This window comes from Phacochoerus africanus, chromosome 9 (genome assembly GCF_016906955.1).
Source record: "Phacochoerus africanus isolate WHEZ1 chromosome 9, ROS_Pafr_v1, whole genome shotgun sequence".
NCBI lineage: Eukaryota > Metazoa > Chordata > Mammalia > Artiodactyla > Suidae > Phacochoerus > Phacochoerus africanus.
The window spans coordinates 60,679,611-60,701,272 of record NC_062552.1 but is presented as its reverse complement, the minus strand read 5'-3'; the positions used below and the strand labels follow the sequence as shown (position 1 = coordinate 60,701,272).

General features: G+C 49.9%; 2 protein-coding genes across 20 annotated transcripts in view; one reads left to right on the top strand and one right to left on the bottom strand.

The window, feature by feature from the left end:
• Window positions 1-4,587: 4,587 nt before the first annotated feature.
• STOML1 (stomatin like 1) lies at window positions 4,588-13,652 on the bottom strand. 4 transcript variants are annotated; one of them, XM_047795757.1, is made up of 7 exons: window positions 13,416-13,652; window positions 11,788-11,894; window positions 10,311-10,460; window positions 9,828-10,031; window positions 6,695-6,890; window positions 6,039-6,251; window positions 4,588-5,517 (listed from the first exon to the last, which is right to left on the bottom strand). In XM_047795757.1, exons 1-7 carry the CDS (start codon window positions 13,546-13,548, stop codon window positions 5,324-5,326), a joined length of 1,197 nt encoding a protein of 398 aa, XP_047651713.1. In that variant the 5' UTR covers window positions 13,549-13,652; the 3' UTR covers window positions 4,588-5,323. The 4 variants fall into 4 exon arrangements, with proteins under 4 accessions (XP_047651713.1, XP_047651714.1, XP_047651716.1 ...); XM_047795758.1 differs by having other exon boundaries at window positions 6,039-6,248; XM_047795760.1 differs by lacking the exon at window positions 13,416-13,652 and adding an exon at window positions 11,995-12,036.
• Window positions 13,653-15,699: 2,047 nt separating this feature from the next.
• The window catches only part of PML (PML nuclear body scaffold), a 41,187-nt gene continuing 35,224 nt past the window's right edge, over window positions 15,700-21,662 (top strand). For 6 of the 16 annotated variants that reach the window (XM_047796664.1, XM_047796665.1, XM_047796655.1 and 3 more), the window contains exons 1-2: window positions 15,704-15,950; window positions 17,668-18,134. In XM_047796664.1, the coding sequence (XP_047652620.1) occupies window positions 15,816-15,950; window positions 17,668-18,134 (602 nt within the window). In that variant the 5' untranslated portion in view covers window positions 15,704-15,815. Of the gene's footprint in view, window positions 15,951-17,667; window positions 18,135-21,662 lie in introns of all 16 variants that reach the window. The other 10 variants (XM_047796659.1, XM_047796660.1, XM_047796658.1 and 7 more) reach the window with 4 other exon arrangements.

The window sequence follows — 21,662 nt, the reverse complement described above, 5'->3', positions numbered from 1 at the left end:
TTACAAAGTGTTGAACTTCACACAAAATAAGAGAAGTGAAAATTAAGAAGTTTTAAGGTATAGATCTTTTCGACAAGAAGTGCTGGAACAACTACATACCTATGTGGTGGTGAGGCGGGGAACACTTCAGCCTTTTTTCTCATATCTACACAAAAAGTAACTCAAAATGGATCACAGGCCTAAGAGTAAGAGCTGAATCCATAAACTTTTAGAAGAAAACATAGGGGAAAAACTTCAAGATCTTGGGATAAGCAAAGACTTCCAGGAAAGGACACAAAACCTCTAACCGTTTAAACAATCATAGATAGGACTTCATCAAAATTTTCAAGACAAAGCACTTTTAGGAAGACAAGCTACAGACTGGGAGAAAAAAATTCCAAATACACATATTTGCTAAAAGACAGGTATCCAGATTTACTAAGAACTCTTAAAGGTACTACTAATAATATACCAATGAAATAAGCCATTTTTTTACACTGGGAAAAAATACTTCACAAAAGAAGACATGTCTAATTAGCATACAGAGAGGCTCAGAGTCATAAGTCACACTCACTAGAAAAGAATGACACCACCACCTTGGAACTGGTTGGCAGTTTCTTGACTCAGAAATTCTACTCCTGAGTATTTACCCAAATGAGACCATATATCTGTACAAAGACTCGTACACAGATAGATGCTCAGAGGAGTTTTGATGATCAAAACTGAAAACTACTCAAACGTCCATCAACAGAGGAATAAACTGTACATCTATCCATACCAAAGAATATCACTAATAATAAAAAAGGAACAAACTGCAGATACACATAATAACACAGATGATTCAGAAACACTGCAGGGAGAGAAAGAAGTTAGACACAAAAGGATACACAAGGTATGGTTTCCCTAAAAAAGTGAAATTTAATCCATAGTTAGAGAGAGCAGATGAGTGGTGACCTAGGGCTGGGGCGGGGGTGGTGAGGCCCTGAGGACTGACTGGGAAGGGACACAGGGAACCATATGAGTTGATGGTTCTATATCCTGATTATGGTGGTGGCTGGTGGTTACAGTGTTCACATTTCTCAAAACATATCAAGCACATTTAAAATGGGTGCATTTTATCTTATTATACTTTTAAAAAAAAAAGTAAATGCTGGAGGAAGACAGCAAAAACCCTGTGCTTCTGCTGGAACTGAAAATCCAAGTCTTAAAAAGCAATAAACAATGGACATTTTAAAAAATTACACCAAGGGAGTTCTCTGATGGCCTAGCTCATCTGAGGTGGCCTAACTCATCTGATGGGTTGAGGCTCCTGCATTCTCACCGCTGTGGCTCTGGTTGCTGCTGTGTGGTGTAGGTTCGGTCCCTGCCCCAGGAATCCCCACATACTGCCTGTGTGACAAAAAAAGAAATAAAAAATACAACCCCCCCCCCCCCGCCGCCACAAGAGAACCTAAAATAAACACTGCAACTCTCATTAAAAAAAAAAAAAAAAAAAAATTACAGGGAGTTCCCGTCGTGGCGCAGTGGTTAACGAATCTGACTAGGAACCATAAGGTTGCGGGTTTGATCCCTGGCCTTGCTCAGTGGGTTATGGATCCGGCATTGCCGTGAGCTGTGGTGTAGGTCGCAGACATGGCTTGGATCCCACATTGCTGTGGCCCTGGTGTAGGCCGGCGGCTACAGCTCCAATTCGACCCCTAGCCTGGGAACATCCATATGCTGCGGGAGCAGCCCAAGAAATGGCAAAACAACAACAACAAAAAAAAAAACAAAAAAAAAATTACAAAGAAGAAATTTTTCACTTACCAGACTATCAAAAAATCCAAAAGTTTAATAACATACTGTGTTGACATGGCTATGAGGAAAAACTGACTCTCAATCACTGATGATGGGAATGTAAATTGGAATATCCTGCAAAGAAGGCATTGGGAAATATTTTTTAAATTATAAATACTTTGACCTGGCAATTTCCCTTCTAGGACTTTTTAATCCCACAGATGAACTTCAACCACAGGTGAAATATCATATGTGAAAGGTTATTACTGCAACATTTGTTTGAAATAGCAAAACACAAAAAAATAATCAAAATGTCCATCAATGTAAACCAAGTTAAATAAATTATGAAACATCAATACCATGAAATCCTATGTAACTACAAAACCAAACAGGGAAAGTCTAGGTGTGCTAATATGGAAAGATCCTCAAGTTAAGTAACAAATCAACATCATGCCTGCTACATCATTTATGTTTTTAAAAAAGACAAAACCCAGGAGTTCCTGTCCTGGCACAGCAGAAATGAATCTGAACCATGAGGTTGGATTGGTTGAGGAACCATCAGGTTGCGGGTTTGACCCATGGCCTCACTTAGTGGGTTAAAGATCCGGCATTGCCATGAACTGTGGTGTAGGTCGCAGATGCAGCTCAGATCTGGCATTGCTGTGGCTGTGGCTTAGGCTGGCAGCTGTAGCTCCAATTCGGCCCTAGCCTGGGGACCTCCACATGCTATGCGTGCAGTCCTAAAAAGCGTGCACGCATGCGCGCACGCGCACACACACACACACACACACACACACACACACACACACACGAAACTCACAGAGAATAATATATATGGATTTTCTTGTAAATGTATTTTAAAAAAAACTCTACTGGGTCGCTCTGCTGTACAGCATAAATTGGCAGAACACTGTAAATCAACTATATAATAAAACATTGTTTTAAAAAACCCACCTTCTGAAAGAATAACCAAGAAACTAATACCAGGGGATACCTGTCTGGAGGAAGGTATGGAAAATATGTGGATGGATTAGGAGTATGAGGGACAATTTTCATAGCATGCCTTTTCAATCTTCCAAAAGATTTCAGCCTTGTGACTGTGCCAGCTATTCGAAACAAAATACTTATTTTTAAAATAACATCAGAACATACTCATGTTGCAACAGAAGAAAGGGTGGGGGAAAAATGTAATTGTAATGTATACATGTAAGGATAACCTGACCCCCTTGCTGTACTGTGGGAAAATAAAAAAAAATTATTAAAAAATAACATCAGAACAATATATTTTATATCAATATAGCATAATATAGCTATTTTAAGTATCATTATCCACTAGGTTATCTGGAGGAAAAAATATACAGGAAGTGCCCAGTGCAGTACAGGGGCCATACTTAGCATACAGTAACAGTCACTGCTTTTATCCACCCCCCGCCCCAAGTCCCTGCACACATCCCCCCTCAGCCTTTGGGTTCCAGGTGCCCAAAGTGGAAGAGCCCAGCTGCCTTCTCCTCTGTGACCTCAGGAGGCCTTTCCCCTCTGCACAAAGTCTTTCTCCCATTTCCCTTCTTTCCGTCTCAAGCATCACCTCCTCAGGAAGCCTTCTCTGATGTACACCCTCTCCCTCCCTCCCCACGCCCTAGTCCCTTCAGGTCCCCCTCGTCCCCTCCTGGGGACTGAAAGGTCTGCTCAGTCCTGCAAAGGCTTGAGGCCTTGAACCTGTGGGCTCCCTTCCCTGGAGGGCTGGCCTCACCAACGAATGAGTTCTCCTCAACAGGATGCAGATATTAACAGCTGGCAGCAGCCCCAACTCTCCACCCACACATCTAGATGAGTTTCAGTTTCCCCTGGTTATGCTGATCCTCTGACACCCACCGAAGAGAAAAGAAAAATCTGAGTTTCGGTTTCCCGTAAAGTGTCACAAGGCCCTTGGGGCATGGTGTGCAATAGCATGAAGGGAACAGAGGTGAAGGGCTCAGGCACGCTCAAGGTCCAGCAGGGAGGGTGGGCACTGATGCAAGGAACTATGTCACAGACAGTGAGGAAAGGGCACAACGGCAGCCCCAGCACAAAGGGGGAGCCCAGGCAAGAGAGAGACCATGCCTCACTCAGGCTCAAGGGTGGCAGGAATATGGCTAGCAGGGGTTGGGGGGAAGGCTTTTGAACAGGCAGCCCCGGCTCAGTGGCCTCCAGGGGAGTAGAGAGAGGACCAGCAGCCTGGGGCTCTGGCCCTCCAGGGAGGGGCCCTGGGGCTGAAACCTGAACCCAAGGGTGTTTGGTCTACCCTGAGAGGTCCTACCAGCAGCAGGCACAAAGGGCAATGTGGATGCAGCCCGGTGCCAAGGTGGCTGGACAGGGCGGAGGGGGAAGGCCTGGTGCCCAAGGAAAAGCTAGAGGCTGTTCCTCAAAGAGGAGGCTCAGATTTCTGTGGGAGTTTTTTTTTCACAAGCCTCTCCAGGAAGTGAGAGTCATTTCTTAGAACCCCACACATCTTAGGCACCCCCTTTTTGGGGGGTCCCTGGGCTTTGGGCCAGAACAGTGGGAAAACAGGGGTATAAGGTGACAGGAGCCCCCCAACCCTGCCTCTCATTATGTCATGTTTGCTGAACCAGCTCTGGCACACCCACACGCCCTCTTTCCTGGCAAAAGAGGAACAGAGAGCCCTGCTCCAGCCCCAGGGGCTCTGAGATCCTTGACAGGAAGGGGAGCTGTGGGTGATTTGAGAGCACTGTCGGGGCTTGTGTCACCCTTTAGAGCCTGGGCCCTGGTCTAGCAGCAGAGGCATCACCTCGGGGACCCTCCTACCCACCCCCATTACCGTTACATTCTCTCCAATACATTGTAAACACCATATTTATTTGAAGGTTTCAAACCTCTGGGAGGAGGCACAGAAAGGGCAGGGCTCTCCTGCATGCTGCCCTGGGCCCTGGCCCCTAAGGCATGCAAGACAAGAGCTGGAGATGAGACAAGACATCTTCAGGAGCAGGGCCGGGAGGCGCAGGCCCCACTCTTTCTTGTCCCCCTCATCCCTTGGGCTAGCCTGGGGCTAGCCTGCAATCAGCAAGGTGGGCCAGTCTGGTCCCCAGCTCCCTGCCACTGCAGGGACCTCCTCTGGGTGGCCACCTCCCCTCTCCCTCCCCCTCCCCCAGCCTCTCCAACCCCTGCTCTGGAGCCAGGGGCCCGAGCCACATGCATTGCTCCCTCACACTGAGACCAAACCAGCTGCTGTCAGGCTGTTTCTGTCACCCCTACCTCTCCAGTCAGGTGGCCAGCAGGCCCGAGCAGGCGTGGCTCTCCTGTCATGGTGTTGTGTGCCCAGTTTAGGCTGGGCACTTGGCAGGGGACCAGGATCAGCAAAGGCTTGTCCAAAGAACCAAGCGGGTAAGAGGGGCAGGGCTGCCTGACCCGACCTCTCCCAGTCTCCTGTGTCTCCCAGCTCCACTCCTTGGCTCCTGCTGGGCCTGAAACTTGTCAATAATCCAAGGTGCAATGCCAATGCATCCTCCTCCAAGACGCCCCCCTGGCTTGGTGCTAGGCTTGGGGCTGGGCTGTGGACAGTCAGCCAAGCCTGCTACTTCAAGGCCCTGAGGACAGCCTCCAGCCTCATGGCCACAGACAGGTCGCCCTTCACCTTCAGCCGCCCGCTCATGTAGGCCCCAAGGGGCCGCAGCTCCCTGCACAACAGGGCCTGCAGGTCCTCCTCAGACATCTCCACCACCACGTCAGGGATGCCGTCAGGCGCCCCGTGTCCCACCCTCCCTTGCCCTGTGGGGAGAAAGAAAACTGAGCATTAGTAGGGGGACAGCTATGCTGCAGGGGGTAGATGGGGGTGTGTCCCACTGGGAAGGGTGGAAAATAGTGGTTAAGAGTTCAGGTTCTAATGCCCTGGGTTCAAGTCCTATTGGCTGTGTGACCACTCAGTTTCCAAACTGGCGAAGTGGGGATGACGGTAATCCTTACATCCCAGGCGCATGGGGAGAAGTAGGTGAGATAATGCACGAAATGCGCTCAGCACAGAGCCTGGCATGAGCAGGTCTGCAACATGGGCAGGGCTTGGTACAGGAAGCTCAGCCATCTCATCTGGGCTGTCCTGTTGCCAAGGACAGGGCAGGGAGACCAAGGCCTGGATAGTCACTGTCACCAAAGAGTGTCAGAGCCCCTGACCCACTATGGGTTCACCCTGAACTGCTCGTAGGAGCAGGACCCAGTCTGAAAAAGGACCATGGGGGTGGGGGCTATGAGCAGTCCGGGCAGAAGCGGGGGTGGGGGTGAGGGGGCAGCTGCACCTGTAGTGAGGTCCAGGAAGTAGATGCTCTGGGTGCCACCGGGAAGGATGACATTGAACTGGTAGCAGGCTCCAACCTGGCTGACCAGGGCCTCAGACAGGAAGGGTTTCAGGGCCATCAGCAGCCCCTCGGCCACAGGCTGTTTGGGGCTGGACCCGGCACCAGCGTGAGAGGCAGGCGGCTCAACCTCACTCACCATCTCCAAGGTATCTGCTGGGGGTGGCCAACAGGATTGGGGAGGGAAGGAGGCAGAGAGAAGGAGATCAATGGGCTGCCAAGGTCAGGCTCACTGTGGCCTCTGTACCTTCATAACTCTTCCTCCTGTGTTCCAATTCCTCTTCCACGAAGAAGCTGCCCGAGTTTTCAGCCATAACCCCAAATCCCATTTCTAAACTACCCCAGCCTTGAATTCAAAACTCTTTTCTGGATGCTGTTGCTTCTTCCCACAGAGAGGCTCCCAAAGGCCTCCACACCCTCAGGGGCCTGGACCCTTCTCCCTGCCTTACCTCTGGTCAGCTCCAAAACTGGGGAAGCCTGAAGAGTTGGGCAGGATGTGCACTGCCCGAGGTGCTTAGTGAAGGGAACAGGTAGCCTGTGCCGGACACCAAGCTGAGCACCCTGGTGAGCACCCCCACCCTTTCCCTGGGGCTCCTCACCTGTACCCAGGAGAGGGGCACCTCCTGCCACTGAAGACAGGCCTCCTCCCAGGAAGTGGAGGGCCAGCTGCTGAAGGGTGCTGTCCAGGCTGGGCCCAGTCGGGCTGTCCTGGGGTGGCTGGAGCACGGCCTCCACTGCCAGCTCCACGCGGTCCACCTCCAGCCCCCAGGCCCTGGTCACATCGTTGATCTCCAGCTAGAGGATGGTGTGGGGAGAAATGGAACTCGTTCAACAAACCTTTCCAGAGCACCTTCTTTAGGCAGGCTGGCATGGCCATAGCGGCACAAGAGGCACCTGGCCTGCCCTCGTGAAGTTCCCAGCCTGGGATGGAGGCGGAGGGCACTCACCACCCAGCTGTGGGCAGTTGGTAGCGAGTGACCAGGAGAGGCCCTGGCTCACCTGCAGGGCCCAGGAGAGCGTGCAGCAGGTGGGAGGCGTGATGCCAGGAGCAAGAGGAGTTATCCAGGTGAAGGGGCATCAGGAGAAGGAGGACCCTTCCAGTCAATGGGAACAGCATGTGCAAAAGCTCACACAGGAGAACGTGGAATGCACTGCCAGTAACCACAGATCCATTTAGCTGGACCCTCAAGTGTAGGCTGGAAGACGGGAGACAGCCGAGAGGTCAGAGGCAGCTGCTCCTGCTCGCCTGGATTTATTCTGGAACACAAGGAGTCCCAGAAAGGAGTTTAGGAGGAAAGTAACAGAGGAGCTGTGCTGCCTGGAAAAATTCTCTTGGCTGCTATGTGGACACTGGATTGGAGGGACTGAGTGGAGGCAGAGACCAGGTATGATGCTGTTTCAAATTACAGGCAGAAATGATGCTGATGTGGTATTGGCAGAGAGGTGGCTGTGAGCTGAGACACACCGAGGAGAGGCACAGCCCTGAAAACTATATTAAGCTACATACCAAAGGACACTAGAGAACTAGAACCACTGGGCTTGTCAGCCCAGATGGCTGTAAAGAGGGAGGGTGGTGAGGAGCTGCTGGAAGACTCAGGTTTCTAGTGTGGGTGCCTGCACAGATCACGGATCACAGGTGTGCCCAGCAGATACACCCAGAGGAAGACACAGATGTGGGGGTGGGGAGGGGGAGGAAGGGTGACTTTTTGAATACCTTAAGCTTGAGGTACCTATGGGACAGCCCACCACAATGGGGTAGGTGGGTCCAGGACACAGGACAGAGTGGGGCTGGATCAGAGTTGTGAATAACTGGTGCCCAGAGGCAGCAGATAGAACCGGGTGGATTAGCCCTCTGGGAGGTCAAAGAGGCCATTCAGGGAAACCTGGAAACTGAAGGGCAGGAGAACAGGGAGTAACCAGGTATGTGGCGTAACAGAAGCGCCATGAGTAAGAGAAGGATGGGTCCCCGGAGTGAAAGGCTGCCACCAAGGGAAAGCACGGGGGCAGGGGAACACTGAGAAGCGCTAGTGAGAGGGAGGCCACTGTGTCTTTCTTAGGAACCTAAGGGGAGCCTAAGCCTAGAGGCAGGGAAGGGAAGGGGAAGGGGAGAGGGAGGGTGAGAGCTGGAGGAGGACTGGGGCAAAGGGAGAGCAGGTGACGGAAGAAGGGTGAGAGGAGGCTGAGTTGAGGAAGGGAGTGGAGACCTGGGCCCAGAGCACTGCCCGGCAGAGAAGAGTCTCAGGCAGAGGAAGCAGAAGTTTTCAGTGAAGTAGAAAACAACACAGATGCAGATGGGTTTGAAAGAGTTCTCACCCTAGAGTGTTTCCTCTTGAGGCCTAAAAGACAAAGGCTGCGCAGAGGGCTGGTGGGGGGAGGCTGGGCCAGGCAGTCAGGGGTGAAACAGGGGCTGCGAGGGGAGAGGGCTGGCCTAGAGGATGAGTGGGTAAGTGGCTAAGGAGGGCCCAACAGGCGGGAGGTGGGGAGTGTGCTATCCCTGCAGATGGAAAGTAGGCAGAAGGAGTGAGAATGAGAACTGTATGCTTGAACCAGGGCTTAAGGGAAGGGTGCTGGATTTCCTGAGATTTCATTTTTACCAGCATTGACTCCATTTTATTGGGAGCCAATTCAGTCTGGGCAACGGCCCTAAAATCCTGCTGTGGGACTCATTCTCCCAAAAGGCCTTGCCTCTCTGGTTTTGTTGCCCCAGAACAACGGCAACAAGATGGAGATCAATTTTCTCTTCTAAAACGGTATGGAGTTTCATGAGCAAAACTTGTTAGCAACTTGTGATCTGAGTCATAGACGACAAGCACTGGATGGAGGAGTGAGGGGCAGGTGATCTGGCTTTGGCCCAGCTCTGCCCTTGACCACGGCTCTTAAGGGCAAGTCAATTTCTGAGCCTTAGTTTCCTTCCTCTGAAATAAACCATTAATACTGGACTTCTTGTAGCAAAAAGTAAAGCCCAGATACAATGCAGAAGGCAAAAGGGGTGCACGTGAGAGCTATGGTTACTATCACAAATAGAGCTTTCTTGGGAATTTCACCTAGTTGGTTGATTTGTATCCTGAAGGGTCTGAGGCTTGGACGGGCCACTCCCCCTCCCATCTTCTAGACCTGGGGAAAGAGGGCCCGGAGGAAGGAGGGACCCTTCATCTGAGGTCCTGTGCCAGGACGTGGAGAAAGCACAAGGCCAGCCTAAAGAGCAGAGTGCACGCCCTCACATGTGTGTTTCCACCCCATCTTGTCACAGGGGAGACGTGAGGTAAAGCTCAGCGTGGCTGCTCACACATGGAGAAGAGGCAGGAGAAAGGTCCAAATGTTCTCACAACCCTTTGTTCTTTTTACCACAAAAAAAGTCAAACCACAAAAACACACGGCTGCCTAGGGAAGCATGGAGTTTCCCAGCACGTGACCAGGTCAGGGAGGCCCCTGCTCCTTTCACCCACCGGCCTGTCTGGTGAGGACCCAAGAATCTGTCAGATAACTCCAGTGTCCCAGCTCCTTCACCTCTCAGGGCCTGGTTTGCCCTAGATCCCTATGGCCTGCACCCGGCTTCTGTTCCTCAGCTCACAGTCCTGCCCACGCCACTGGTTCTGCAAAAGTTGTTACACTCTGGGGACATAAAGTAAACCGGGGCCCGGAGTGACCTGGTGCTTTGCTCAAAGTGCCCTGGCAGGCAGAGCAGGGCCCAGGTGCCGGCCACCAGACTCTGCCCTGTGTGGAGCTGCCTACCAGGAGCTGGTCGCTGATCTTGAGCTTCTCCATCTGGATCTCCTGCAGAGGCCTCTTGAGCAGGGCCTTGGTCATGGCATTCTGGGCTGTCATTCGCGTGGCTGTGTTCAAGTCTTTCACCGTCATCACTGACAGTACTGGGTCCCAGATGCGGAATTGGACATCGGCTCCCACGGACAGCACAGCCCCATCCTTTGAGGCCAACTGTTGGGGGAGGACATGAAAGAGGGGCTGCAGCTTCAGGGAGGCCAGGCCCATGTAGACAGTGCAACTTGACCCATTCGCCTGGTCTCTAGCTCCTCAGGGGCATGGGGGTAGGTGGATGGAGCAAGGACGCCCTCCCAGCTTCCCTCCTCCTCTTTCTTGGTGTCTTTGCCACCCCTCACCCCTGATGGCTACTCACAGGCCGAGGTACTGGCATCCACAATACACCCTGCACAAGGCCCGACTCCCTCTGTCCAGGGGAGCCGAGAAGCCCCTCACCTTGCAGGGAGGAACATTGAAGGCTCGTGTCCTCAGATCCACCCTCTGAAAAGAGTCAATGAAGGGCAGGAGCAGAACCATACCGGGTCCTTGAGGGGTGCGGATCCGGCCCAGTCGAAACACGATCATGCGCTCATAGGTGGGCACGACCTGTCCACAGCAGCAAGGGAAAGGGTGGACAGCACTGGGCTGATGCTGGCAAGATGTCTGTCCAGGTCCCTCCCTCACCTCTCTCTCCAGGCCTTGCTCAATATCAGGTATCCTTAGCTCTGTTATTTATTTATTTATTTATTTTGGCTTTTTAGGGCCTCACCCACAGCACAAGGAGATTCCCAGGCTAAGAGTCAAATGGGAGCTACAGCTGCCGGCCTACGCCAGAGCCACAGCAGCGCAGGATCTGAGCTGCGTCTTCAACCTACACCACAGCTCATGGCAACACTGGATCCTTAACCCACTGAGCGAGGCCAGCGACGAACCCGCAACCTCATAGTTCCTAGTCGGATTTGTTTCAGCTGTGCCACAATGGGAATTCCTTAGCTCTGTTTTTAGATGAGAAAACCAAGGTTCTGAGAGGTTAAGTGACTTGCTCAGAAATCACAAAGTCCTCAAGTGAAACAGGCAAGATTTGAGGGCCAGTGTTGAATGATTCCAAAAGCCATGTTCTCAACTGCTCACAGTAGTGACTTGATCCTCAGTGAAGCCTTTCAGCAGTGTGTCTAGACTGAAGCTAGACATGACTCAAACCGGAAACTGTCTGCCCTTGTCTTAGTTAAGGGAAAAGCTGAGCTGCTCTAACAGCAACCTCGAGTAAAGGGCTTTGCCAACTTCAGGTTCCTGGCGTCCTCAAAGAAGGAAATATGTCCAAGTTGAGAAATGAAGGCCCAGACAGACACTGACTTGCCCAAGGTCACATGATATTTCAGTGGCAGTTTTAGGACTAGGATTTAGGCCCTTTTAAGGACTCCCTTCCAGACCACACCAAACCCCAAGCTGACAGCTGGCCAGGCCACACCAGAGCAGGCTTCACCTTCCCTGCAGCTCTCAGGTGTGACCCTCCACTAGAGTTCATCCTTTCCCATCTTTACCATCCTTTGTGGAAAACGAGGACTGAGTCCCTATTACTCATCACCTTCTGGGCCAGGTTGAGTGTCTTTCATGTCTAATTTAGCCTAATCCAAAGGGAGGAAGATTTGGCAAAGATATCTGTGTGTACCTTAAAGCCAATGTCCAGATCCCCAGACTTGGGAGTTTGGGAAGACTTATTTCTACCACTTCCTGGCCCCCAGAATGACTTTAGACAAGTCTGAGCCTCAGTTTCCTCATCTGAAAGGTGAGAATGAACAAGCCTTGCCCAGCGCATGTCACCGAGGTGTGACAATATTTAGGGGAAGGGGGCAGAGGATGAACAATTCATCCACCAATGCCAAAGCTCTCAATGTAGCCCAACCACCCTAGGGGCTGACCCAGCTAGGCTTACCTTCAGGGCAAACCAGCCTGAAATGGGGAAGGTGATCAACAGCAGCAAGAACCCCAGGAAACTGATGAAGCCATGGCAAAGGCAGGAGGGCCAGCTCTGGGGTGCATCTGGGAACAAGAGAGCACATGCAGTCAAGGAATGCCTACTGGATCTGAAAGGACAGCCGCAGGCTGAATGAACTCGGTCAACTCGGTCTCTTTTGCCCACCTCGCCTTTCAGCAGCTCCTTCCTTTTCAAGGGCCAAGATGTTCTTTCCGAGCTCACAGCTCTTTACCCTACTTCAGTGCCCTAAGGGCCATCTTGCCTTGTCTAATATTACTCCTGTATATTTGAGCAGGTGTTAGTTAAGAACTGCTGCTTTCTCCCACACATCAAAGCTAACCTGTCCCAAGTGCCCCCCTCGAAAGGCCTATTCTCTGCTAGGCAACAGCCAAGGACGCTGAGAAGCCAATCATGTGCTGCTCTCCTCACTAGGAGTCAATCCTTTTGTCTGATTTATAGTGCCTCCCATATCTGGCACAGAGCCAAGAGTACCTGGGCCTCTGCAAACACACACAGGGTTAAACTGAATGCTGCTGGCATAATACCTCTACCACCAGCCCCAGAAGTGCGCTTTCAAGGAGTCCTTTTGGAGATAATGCCTTAGTCTAAAGGGATAAAGCAGCAAAGGCTCCTCAACAGGTGCTAGAGATGAGGGCTAAGTTCTTTCCTGTCTCACAATACCTCACCCTACCTTAATGCCCTAAAGATCATCAAATGCATGCTTCACCTGAACCAACTTCGGGGGGAGTGGGGGAGAGGGAATGAGGAAGGTGAGACTTATCTGAACCAAGATCCCAGAGCCCAGGATGGGAATGAACCTGAGAAAGCCTAGATCTAGAATGAGATTATTCTCTGCTCTCCCTTCATTCCCAACCCTGGACAGGAAGCCAACAGGCACCTCTGCTCCACCCTTCCAGGAACCCCATACCCTCTGGGCTCGGAGCCCCTGAATATTGGTCTCCTTTCCTGCCTCCTTCTGACCCATGTGGCCCCTGTTGGAAAGGAACCCTTGGATGGGGCAACTGTCATTACAGGAAGGTCAGAGAGGGACCAAACCCTCTGAGGTTCGGTTATCAGGCTGAGACATGTACCATCTGGCCTGAGGGCTAAGGGAATCACTCAAGGATTTGGAGCAAGACACAACAGGCACCCAAGGTCCTGCCTTTTGGCTTGCATATCCCCACTAGGACACGGGGAGGTGCTCAGGGAGTCTAGAGGTGCCCCTGGGACGAAGATTCTGTCATTTCTCTGCAGCCAAGTGCCCTTGGCATGCTGGTCACCTCCTGTGCCTAGACCTTAAGTTTCTTTCTAGGCAAAATGGGAACTTGAAACCTCTGCGGTGATAAAAAGGGGAAAAGAGTCCAGGCTTCTTGGAAGAGAGAGTTCTGGGGCTGTAGCCCTGGGAAGGGCGGATCAGCGGTAGTATCCCATCGCCTGATCCAGGCTCTTCTCCACATCGTGTCCCCTCCTGGTCCCTCCTCATAGGGTGCGAGGGGACCGGACCAGCTGACTCCCGAGAGGCAGGGTTCGGAACCAGGGGTGCCAGCCGGTGCTCCCCAGGTCCGCTGTTCTGGGCGGCCACTCACCGGCCCCCGGGCCCACGCTGCCCCGCTCCGGGGACAAGCAGCCCTTCTGCGAGCCCAGGAAGCCGAAGCTCGACTGCTGGAAACGGTCAAAGTCCCCCAAGGGGAGCGCCCGGTACCCGGACCTGCCGAGCATGGCTCTTGACAGGAGGCACGCCCCACGCCCCACGGCCCGGCGCGGTACAGGTCCTGACCAGCGGGCCACCACAGTGCCCCGCCCCTGCCCGCCACCGCTTCCGGGTTCGCCTGCGCAGCGGAGGGCTACGGCGGCCCAGGTCAGGAAGAGGAGGCAGTCCAGGCCCGGATCCCGCCATCGCACAGCGCCCCCTGCGCTAGGAGGACCGAACTGCGGCCGCGGAGCGGGAAGGAATAGTAGTCTGGGTTCCCGGGATCTCACAAGAGTCCTTTAGAGGTTCCTACACCCTGCTCCCTTCTCCCACTGGGCCTTAGAAAAGGAGCAGAAAGGAAAGTTGAGTTTTGTAAGAAGGTTGTCAGGAGCTGGATCTTCTCTAGAATCAAGGAAATGTTACCAGCCTTCTCTCAGCACAAATTCACAAACTAGGGACAGGATTTTGGAGGAGGTTGCCCTTATTCAGAATTAGGGTTTCCTCTATGGAATGATCAACAAATTATTCCTTTGTTTCCCCCCAGCCCAGCAAGCAGGGCCTGGCACAGAGTGGATCTCAGTGCTTACCTGTGGAAAGAAGGGGTAGCCAGGTCACTGTGGGTCAGGAGGGCCTGAACTTGGGTACAAAATGCAAGAAATTTCATTTGCAGACCTCAGGGAGCATGGCAGAGTAAGAAACAAGGGGATCGCACAGTGTTATGCCAGAGCAGCCCTCCGAGCACCAGAGAGGTGAGATTCTTGGTTCTGCAGGTGCAGAAAGAGCAGCCCCCTGATCCAGGTACCCAGAGGTAACTTGCCTCTCCACCAATTGAGAAAACTCAAATGCAAATGGTGAATTTACTCTGAGAAGCAGTAATTTCCAACAAGATTTTGGGCAGGCTGCCTCCCAAAGTGGGCAAAGAAATTAAAAAGCTTTCCTTGTCTCACACATGCCACTCCTGCCTCTTCAGGCCCCTCAGCCATAGACCACTTCCAGGTCCCTTCTGCAGATGACTCCTTACTGATCAAGCTGCAGGATAGGGTAGGTTGCTGAGGCTTCTCACTGTCCCTGGGAAGTTAGTTATCCTCCCCTACTATAAGCTTTACAAGAGCAAGGCCCTGTCATCATCCCTCTATAGTCTGTCCCAAGCTGGAGCTGAGCACAGAATGGGTACAGAACAGGAATGGGAGTCCGCACAATGGCTGGGATGCTTTGAAGTTTGAAGACAGCGGCATTGGCCCAGTGATGCCACCTGGAGTTGTGCTTTCTCCCCACACCAGCTGGGGGCCTGGGCTTCTCCTTTGGCCAAGAGCAAACCTGCTCTCCCCTCACGTTTCCCATTCCTGCTTGCCAGCTTTCCCCACTCTCTACTGCCTCAGATTCACCAGCCCTTCCAATGGTCACACAGGGCATCGTCCCATTCCCCTCATCTCCACACAGTGTACTCCCAGTGTCTCTGACTCAGGTCCTCCCAGGCATCCCACAGCCACTGTCCTAGACCACACCACTGGGCCCTGGTCGTCAGAGTGACTGTCCCAGCATACGCAAAGGATCCTGTCGCTCCTGGCTTCCAAACCCTTCACTGACTCTCTATTGCCCACAGTACAGGTCGGGTCTCCCTAGCTACCATCTTGTCCCAGCCCATTCCTAGGCTGACATTACATGGGTCCCCTCTAAAATATGAAAATAACCAAAACTAGTCTCTAAACAGGCACTCCCGTTTCAAACCTCCACGCCTTTGCACGTGCTGTTCTCTCTGTGTAAAACGTCCTGCAATCTCTGAATCCCTGGTAAATTCCCACCATTCCTTCAAGTCCCAGTGAGAGACTTCCTTTCCAGCTAGTCTCAATACTGTGTGAAAAATCTCCACGGAGGGGCCTGCTCTTCCATTAGATTTGAGGTTCTTCCAAAGCAGGGAATGAGATCCTTGCGGCCCGGCTCCCTGCGGAGGGCTGGCACAAAAGCTGAGCCAGTGTGAGCTGAATGAACGTTTCAAAGCCGAGGGCGGGGGCTGCCTCCCTCGGGGTCAGTTCTGCCAAAGTCCACCTCTGAGTCTACTCCTCTCCTCCCTCTCCCTGCTCCCCGCTCTGGACGAGCCTTTAAAACCCACAGTTGGCCTCTCTGCCCTAGAGCCTCCCCGCACAGCTCGAGTCTCACTTCCTCTCAGGAGGCGGGCCCAGAGCGGGCACCTCCCCTTTGAACTGCTCCGGGAACTCAGTGCTCTCGCGCACGCCTCTGGTTCAGCTTCTCCCGCCCTCCCAGATCAAAACCGAGAAGCGAAACTGCGTTGGATTCCATGCAGCAGGAACCGGCACCCGCCCTATCTCCGGGGCCCCCGCAGAACCCCGCACTGCCCCAGGCCCCCACCATGCCGCCCCCGGAGCCCCCCTCCGAAGGACACCAGCCCAGCCCCAGCCCCAGCCCCATAGAGGTACTACTGCGTTTGGGGAGATGGGGTTTAGGCTTTGTTGATTTGCTTTGGTCGGAGGACGGGGGTGGGGGTGGGGTGGGGGAGAACAGATGGGAAAGGACAAGGAAACTTGGTCAGGTACCTTAAAGAGTGACACAAAGAGGGAAGATCAGGCCCAAGGGTTCTGACCTTCTCGGTTGGGGTAGGGATCGCGAAAGTAGAAAAGGGGACCAGGATGAGTTAGGTGGGCCTCTCTGGACTGTGATTCTCTACTAGCAGCGGGGTGAGATGCTGAGGGTCAGTGGCACTGGGGACCGGACTCTTCCGCCCACGCTGGCGACTTACCTCTTATCCCTGCCTCAGATGAAAGACCCCACCTGTTAGGACGAAAGGAAATAGCCCTGTTGCACTGGCTTGGGAGCCCCGAGTACGTCCCAGGCGTTGAAAAACCAGAACCCTAGTTCTTAGATCAGAAAGTGTTAGAGAGGTAGGTGTCTTGGCTAAGGCCTCACAGTTCCTGTGGTTCCCCCTTTAGGAAGCTTCTTGGATCCTTTTCTCGGAGTCCTCTGCCCTCCCAACCCCCATCCCCAAAGGGTTTAATAGGAGTTTATTAGTCTCCTCCTGCACAGACTCCCCAGCCCCCCACATCAAAGGAACTACTTACATCACTTGCTCTGTGTTCTAACAGGCCCTTTTTACTCTTCCTCTTGAAAGTACACGTAAGACCACATTGCAGTAACTTTTATTATCTGCTTTATCACACCCAGGAATAATATTAACAATACCGTTAACATTTATGAACACTTTTCATGTGCCACGTATTGTGTTTAGCATTTTTTTGGTAGTAAAATATGATAACATCTATGTGTTATGTGTGTTTTATCCTCTTCTAAGTATAAAAGCCAGTGGCTTCAAGTCCGTTGGTAATGTTGTGTAACCATCACCCATATCTTTCCTGAGTTTTTTCATCTAAAGTCTGTACCGTCTAAGTAATAGTTCCTTATTCCCCTCTTCCCCCAGTGGCTGAGAGCCTCTAATCAACTTTTTGTCTCTGATTTTGCCTAGTCTGGGTATTTCATATAAGTGTAATCCTACAACATTTTTTCCATTTGTGTTGGATTTTACTTAGCATAATGTCGTCAAGGTTCATCCATGTTGTAGCATGTATCAGAATTTCCTCTTGAAGTCTGAATAATATTCCATTGTATACCACATTTTGTTTATCTGTTCATCTGTTGATGGGTACTTGGGTTGTTTGCACTTTTTGGCTATTGTGAATAATGCTGTGTGTAGAACAATGGGTATCTGGGTACTTGTTTTCAGTTTTTGGGGGTATATATCTAGGAGTGGAATTGCTGGATCATATGGTAGTTCTACGTTTAACTTTTTGAAGAACTACCAAAGTGTATTTTGGTATTTTATATGAGGTTATATGACATACACTTAATCTCTTTTCTAAACTTAAGTTCCTTGAAGGCAGGGATGTGTGCTATATATCCGTGTATAGGATGGGCCTAGTACCGTGTCTTAGGAGAAGCAGGTGCTCAGTAAATTGTGGAGTAAGTGTGGGAAGGTTTGAGTAAACGGAGGATTGGGGTGCTGATGGGTTTTGCCTCATCCAGTGACAGCCTGGTATGGAATAGTAAGTTCCACTCCCAGCCTCCAGCCATAGGGGCGAGCACGTGTTGGGTGGGGACTCCTGGAACTTTGGGTCTCACCTCCCTCTCTGGTCCCCCAGCAAGCCATGGAAGAAGAGTTCCAGTTCTTGCGCTGCCAGGGCTGCCGGAAGGAAGCCAAATGCCCCAAGCTGCTACCTTGTCTGCACACGCTGTGTTCAGGATGCCTGCCGGAGCCGGGCTTGCAGTGCCCCATCTGCCAGGCACCCTGGCCCCAAGGCGCTGACACGCAGGCCCTGGATAACGTCTTCTTCGAGAGCCTGCAGCGGCGCCTGTCCGTGTACCGGCAGATCGTGGATTCACAGGCGCTTTGCACTCGCTGCAAAGAGCCAGCCAACTACTGGTGCTTTGAGTGCGAGCAGCTCCTCTGCGCCAAGTGTGTCGAGGCGCATCAGTGGTTCCTCAAGCACGAGGCCAGGCCACTGGCCGAGCTCCGCAGCCAGTCAGTTGGCGAGTTCCTGGACTGCACACGCAAGTCCAACAACATCTTCTGCTCCAACCCCAACCACCGCAGCCCTGCGCTGACTAGGTGAGCGGACTGGCCCAGGGTGTGGGTGGAGCATCTAGGAGCGGGGTAGAGGATGCGGGGAGCAGAGATAATAGAGTCCCACCAGGAACGTGGGATGGGGAGCTTCTAAGGTCTTACAACTCAAAGTGTGGCTCGAAGACTAGCAGCGTCAGTGGTGATGATACTCTTTCGCTATTTCATGCAAATGGATGGATAGTAATAGTTTCCAATTTCCCTTGTAAGAAATAATGCTGCAGAATCATCTTTGCATGCATATTCAGGAATTTCTTTAGGATAAGTTTTCAGAAATGCCTTTGCTAGGTGAAGGGGTATGAAAGTTTTACATTTCGATACATATTACCAAACTGCCCTTTAGAAAGTCATATAATGGAATTTTCCACAAGCACTGCCATGGAGTCTCAGTACAGCTAGATTCTAGGCTGAGGTGTGAGTAGTTAGTTTCTATCTGAGAAGTCAAAACCGGAACACCATGCTATCTGAGAGTGTTTGTATGAAAAAAAAAGTCAAGTCCAATTATAATTATTTTTACTGAACAGCACAGGATTTTAATTTTTTGATAAATAATACATTTATGTGGTTCAAAAAAATAAAAAACAAAATATAGAGAGAGGGGAGTCCCCATTCCACGCTGTGCCCCATCTGCCTAATACCCACCACTTCTCCACAGTAACCATTGTTACTAGTTTTGAATGTTTTTCCAGAGTTTGTGAATATGCATGCAGATAAGAGTATATCATCTTATAAGGTCTTTATTTTTCCCCCTTTTAGCCAAACAGGTTGCATACCTATGTTAACTTTTAACATCCCCCCCACAATAGATTGCTTATATAAGATTCTTGGGGATCTGCTTGCAAAGTGAAGGTATTTGGCTTTTGAAGACACGCTCAGACAGAATTCCCTTCCTGCTAAACTGTGGCTGGCTTTCTGCTTGGAGATTTACCACCTGTACGACTAGATTCCTCAACAGCTGATACTGTTTGAATTGGGAGTTCTTTGTTTATTAAGATTGAGGTTCTCCTGGTTAAGTTAGTATTCTACACTTTCACTCCTGGGCCTAGGTTCAGTCCCTGGTCTGGGAACACAGATCCCATGTCAAGCAGCCTTAAGCCGTGGTCCAAAAAAAAAAGATGAGGTTCAGTGGCTTTTCATATGTTTATTGGCCGTTGAGGTTCTTGTTTGTGACTTGCCTACTGAGGTCCTTTGTTTGCTTTGAGGAATTAGTCTTTAATTGTAAAAGCTTGTTACAGTGCAGATACTTTTCCTGTGTTGACTTTTGTCATTTCATTCCATATGAGTCGTCGTCGTGTTTAAGTTTTTAGTTTCACATGGTCCAGTCTATCAGTCTCTTCCTTGATGGTGTCTGGTTTTTCCCATGCCAATGTAGACAATATTTATCTATATTCTGTTTTATAATTTGCTTTTATTATTAAATCTTTAATTCCCATGGAATTTATTTTTGTGCATGGTATAAGGTAGGAACCCTCACTTTGCCTTTCTCTCCAAGGGGAAAGCTAGTTTTCTCAATAATTTTATTGAATAATGTACTCTTTTTGTTTTTTCCCATTTTTAAAAATTGAATTTTAAAAAATAAAATTAAAAAAATTGAAGTATAGTTGTTGTTCTCCTCTGAGCAGGACATTGGCTGCATCCTGTAAATTTGATAAGTAGTGTAGTTATAGTCAGTCATTTCTTAAATAGCAATAATTTTGGTCTTTTCTCTTTTTAAATATTTTCTCTTTTATGGAAGAGTTTGGGGGAGAATGTTTTCTAGTTTTAAGTGGCTTGTGATGACTGGTTTCAATATGTGATGTTAATTTCTACAGAATGGTCAATTAGTTTGTAAGAGTCCTACCTGAGACTATTGTGAGGTTTTATTTGGGATATACCATGTTCCTTGGACTAGCATATTCCTTGGATTTACAAAATACATATACATTCTTTATATGTATATATATATATATATATATATATATATATATATATATATATATAATACACACATACTCTGTTTTTGTTTAAATTTTTTGTTTGTGTTTTTGCTTTTTTTTAGGGCCGAATGCAAGGCATATGGAGGTTCCCAGGCTAGGTGTCTAATCAGAGCTGTAGCTGCGGGCCTATACCACAGCCACAGCAACACAGGATCCGAGCCGAGTCTGTGACCTACACCACAGATCATGGCAACGAGGGATCCTTAACCCACTGAGCGAGGCCAGGGATCAAACCTGCTTCCTCATGGATGCTAGTCAGATTTCATTAACCACTGTGCCACGACAGGAACTCCCTACATTTTTTTATTATTTTTTTTGTTTTTTGGCCACACCTGCAGCGTACAGAAGTTCCTGGGATAGGGGTTGAATCAGAACTGCAGCCGCTGGTGCTACACCACAGCCACATCAAAGCTGCATCTGTGACCTATGCTGCAGCTTGGAGCAAACCCAGATCCTGAATCCACTGAGCAAGGCCAGGGGTCTAACTTGCATCCACGAGAACACTATTTCGGGTTCTTAACTCACTGCACCACAACAGTAACTCTTATTAAAAAAAAAAAAAATTGTTTAAATTTTTAACGAACATGTTACAATGTGTGTCTTTCTCTCTTACCATCAAGAGTAGATGACAATTATTCTTCCAGATAAGATAAAACCTTTAGCATACTTTGTCTTCCCTCTTTCCCTTCCCACATTTAGACTTAGTTGGAATAACATGAAATTGTAACTTTAGATTAATACCAAATTTTTATATGCTTTTTCTATTCTAAGCATTCTTTTTTGAAAGTTATTAAATGTCATCATCACATTATAACCCACTTGTTGTCCATAATAGATTATAATTGGCTTCATAGCTCACAGTATTTTTTCTGTAGTATATCGTACTCTTTCTTCAGTTATTTACTGTGATTAATTTCCATTTGGCTGGAAAACTTCAAGTTTTTTTTTTTTTGGTTGTTTTTCAGAAAGTGTTTACTTTCTGGGACCTTGAGTACCTTAACTTGTGTGTCCTTTTGCTGTTATACATGAAGGAAAGTTTAGCTAGATACAAAATTCTGAGGTCACAGTCACAAATCTTCCATGTTGAAATGTATAAACATTGCCTCATAAATTTGGTCTCCAATGTTATAGATAAGAAATTCAGTTATTGGAGTTCCCATTGTGGCGCAGTGGTTAACAGGGGTCACAAATCTTCCATGTTGAAATGCATAAACATTGCCTCATAAATTCGGTCTCCAATGTTATAGATAAGAAATTCAGTTATTGGAGTTCCTGTTGTGGTGCAGTGGTTAACGAATCCGACTAGGAATCATGAGGTTGCGGGTTCGATCCCTGGCCTTGCTCAGTGGGTTAAGGATCCCTCGTTGCCATTAGCTGTGGTGTAGGTTGCAGATGCGCGGCTCGGATCCCTCTTTGTGGTGGCTCTGGTGTAGGCCGGTGGCTGTAGCTCCAATTAGACCCCTCGCCTGGGAACTCCATATGCCGCAGGAGCAGCCCTAGAAAAGGTAAAAAGACAAAAAAAAAAGAAAGAAAGAAATTC

What these genes read in the sequence shown, in the direction of transcription:
- STOML1 (XM_047795757.1), bottom strand. Translation starts at nt 13,548, where the DNA reads ATGCTCGGCAGGTCCGGGTACCGGGCGCTCCCCTTGGGGGACTTTGAC. An exon ending in CAGCGTGGGCCCGGGGGCCG is followed by an intron (nt 11,895 to 13,415) that starts GTGAGTGGCCGC and finishes TCTTGTTCCCAG; the next exon opens with ATGCACCCCAGAGCTGGCCC. An exon ending in CTTCCTGGACCTCACTACAG is followed by an intron (nt 5,518 to 6,038) that starts GTGCAGCTGCCC and finishes TTCTCCCCACAG; the next exon opens with GGCAAGGGAGGGTGGGACAC.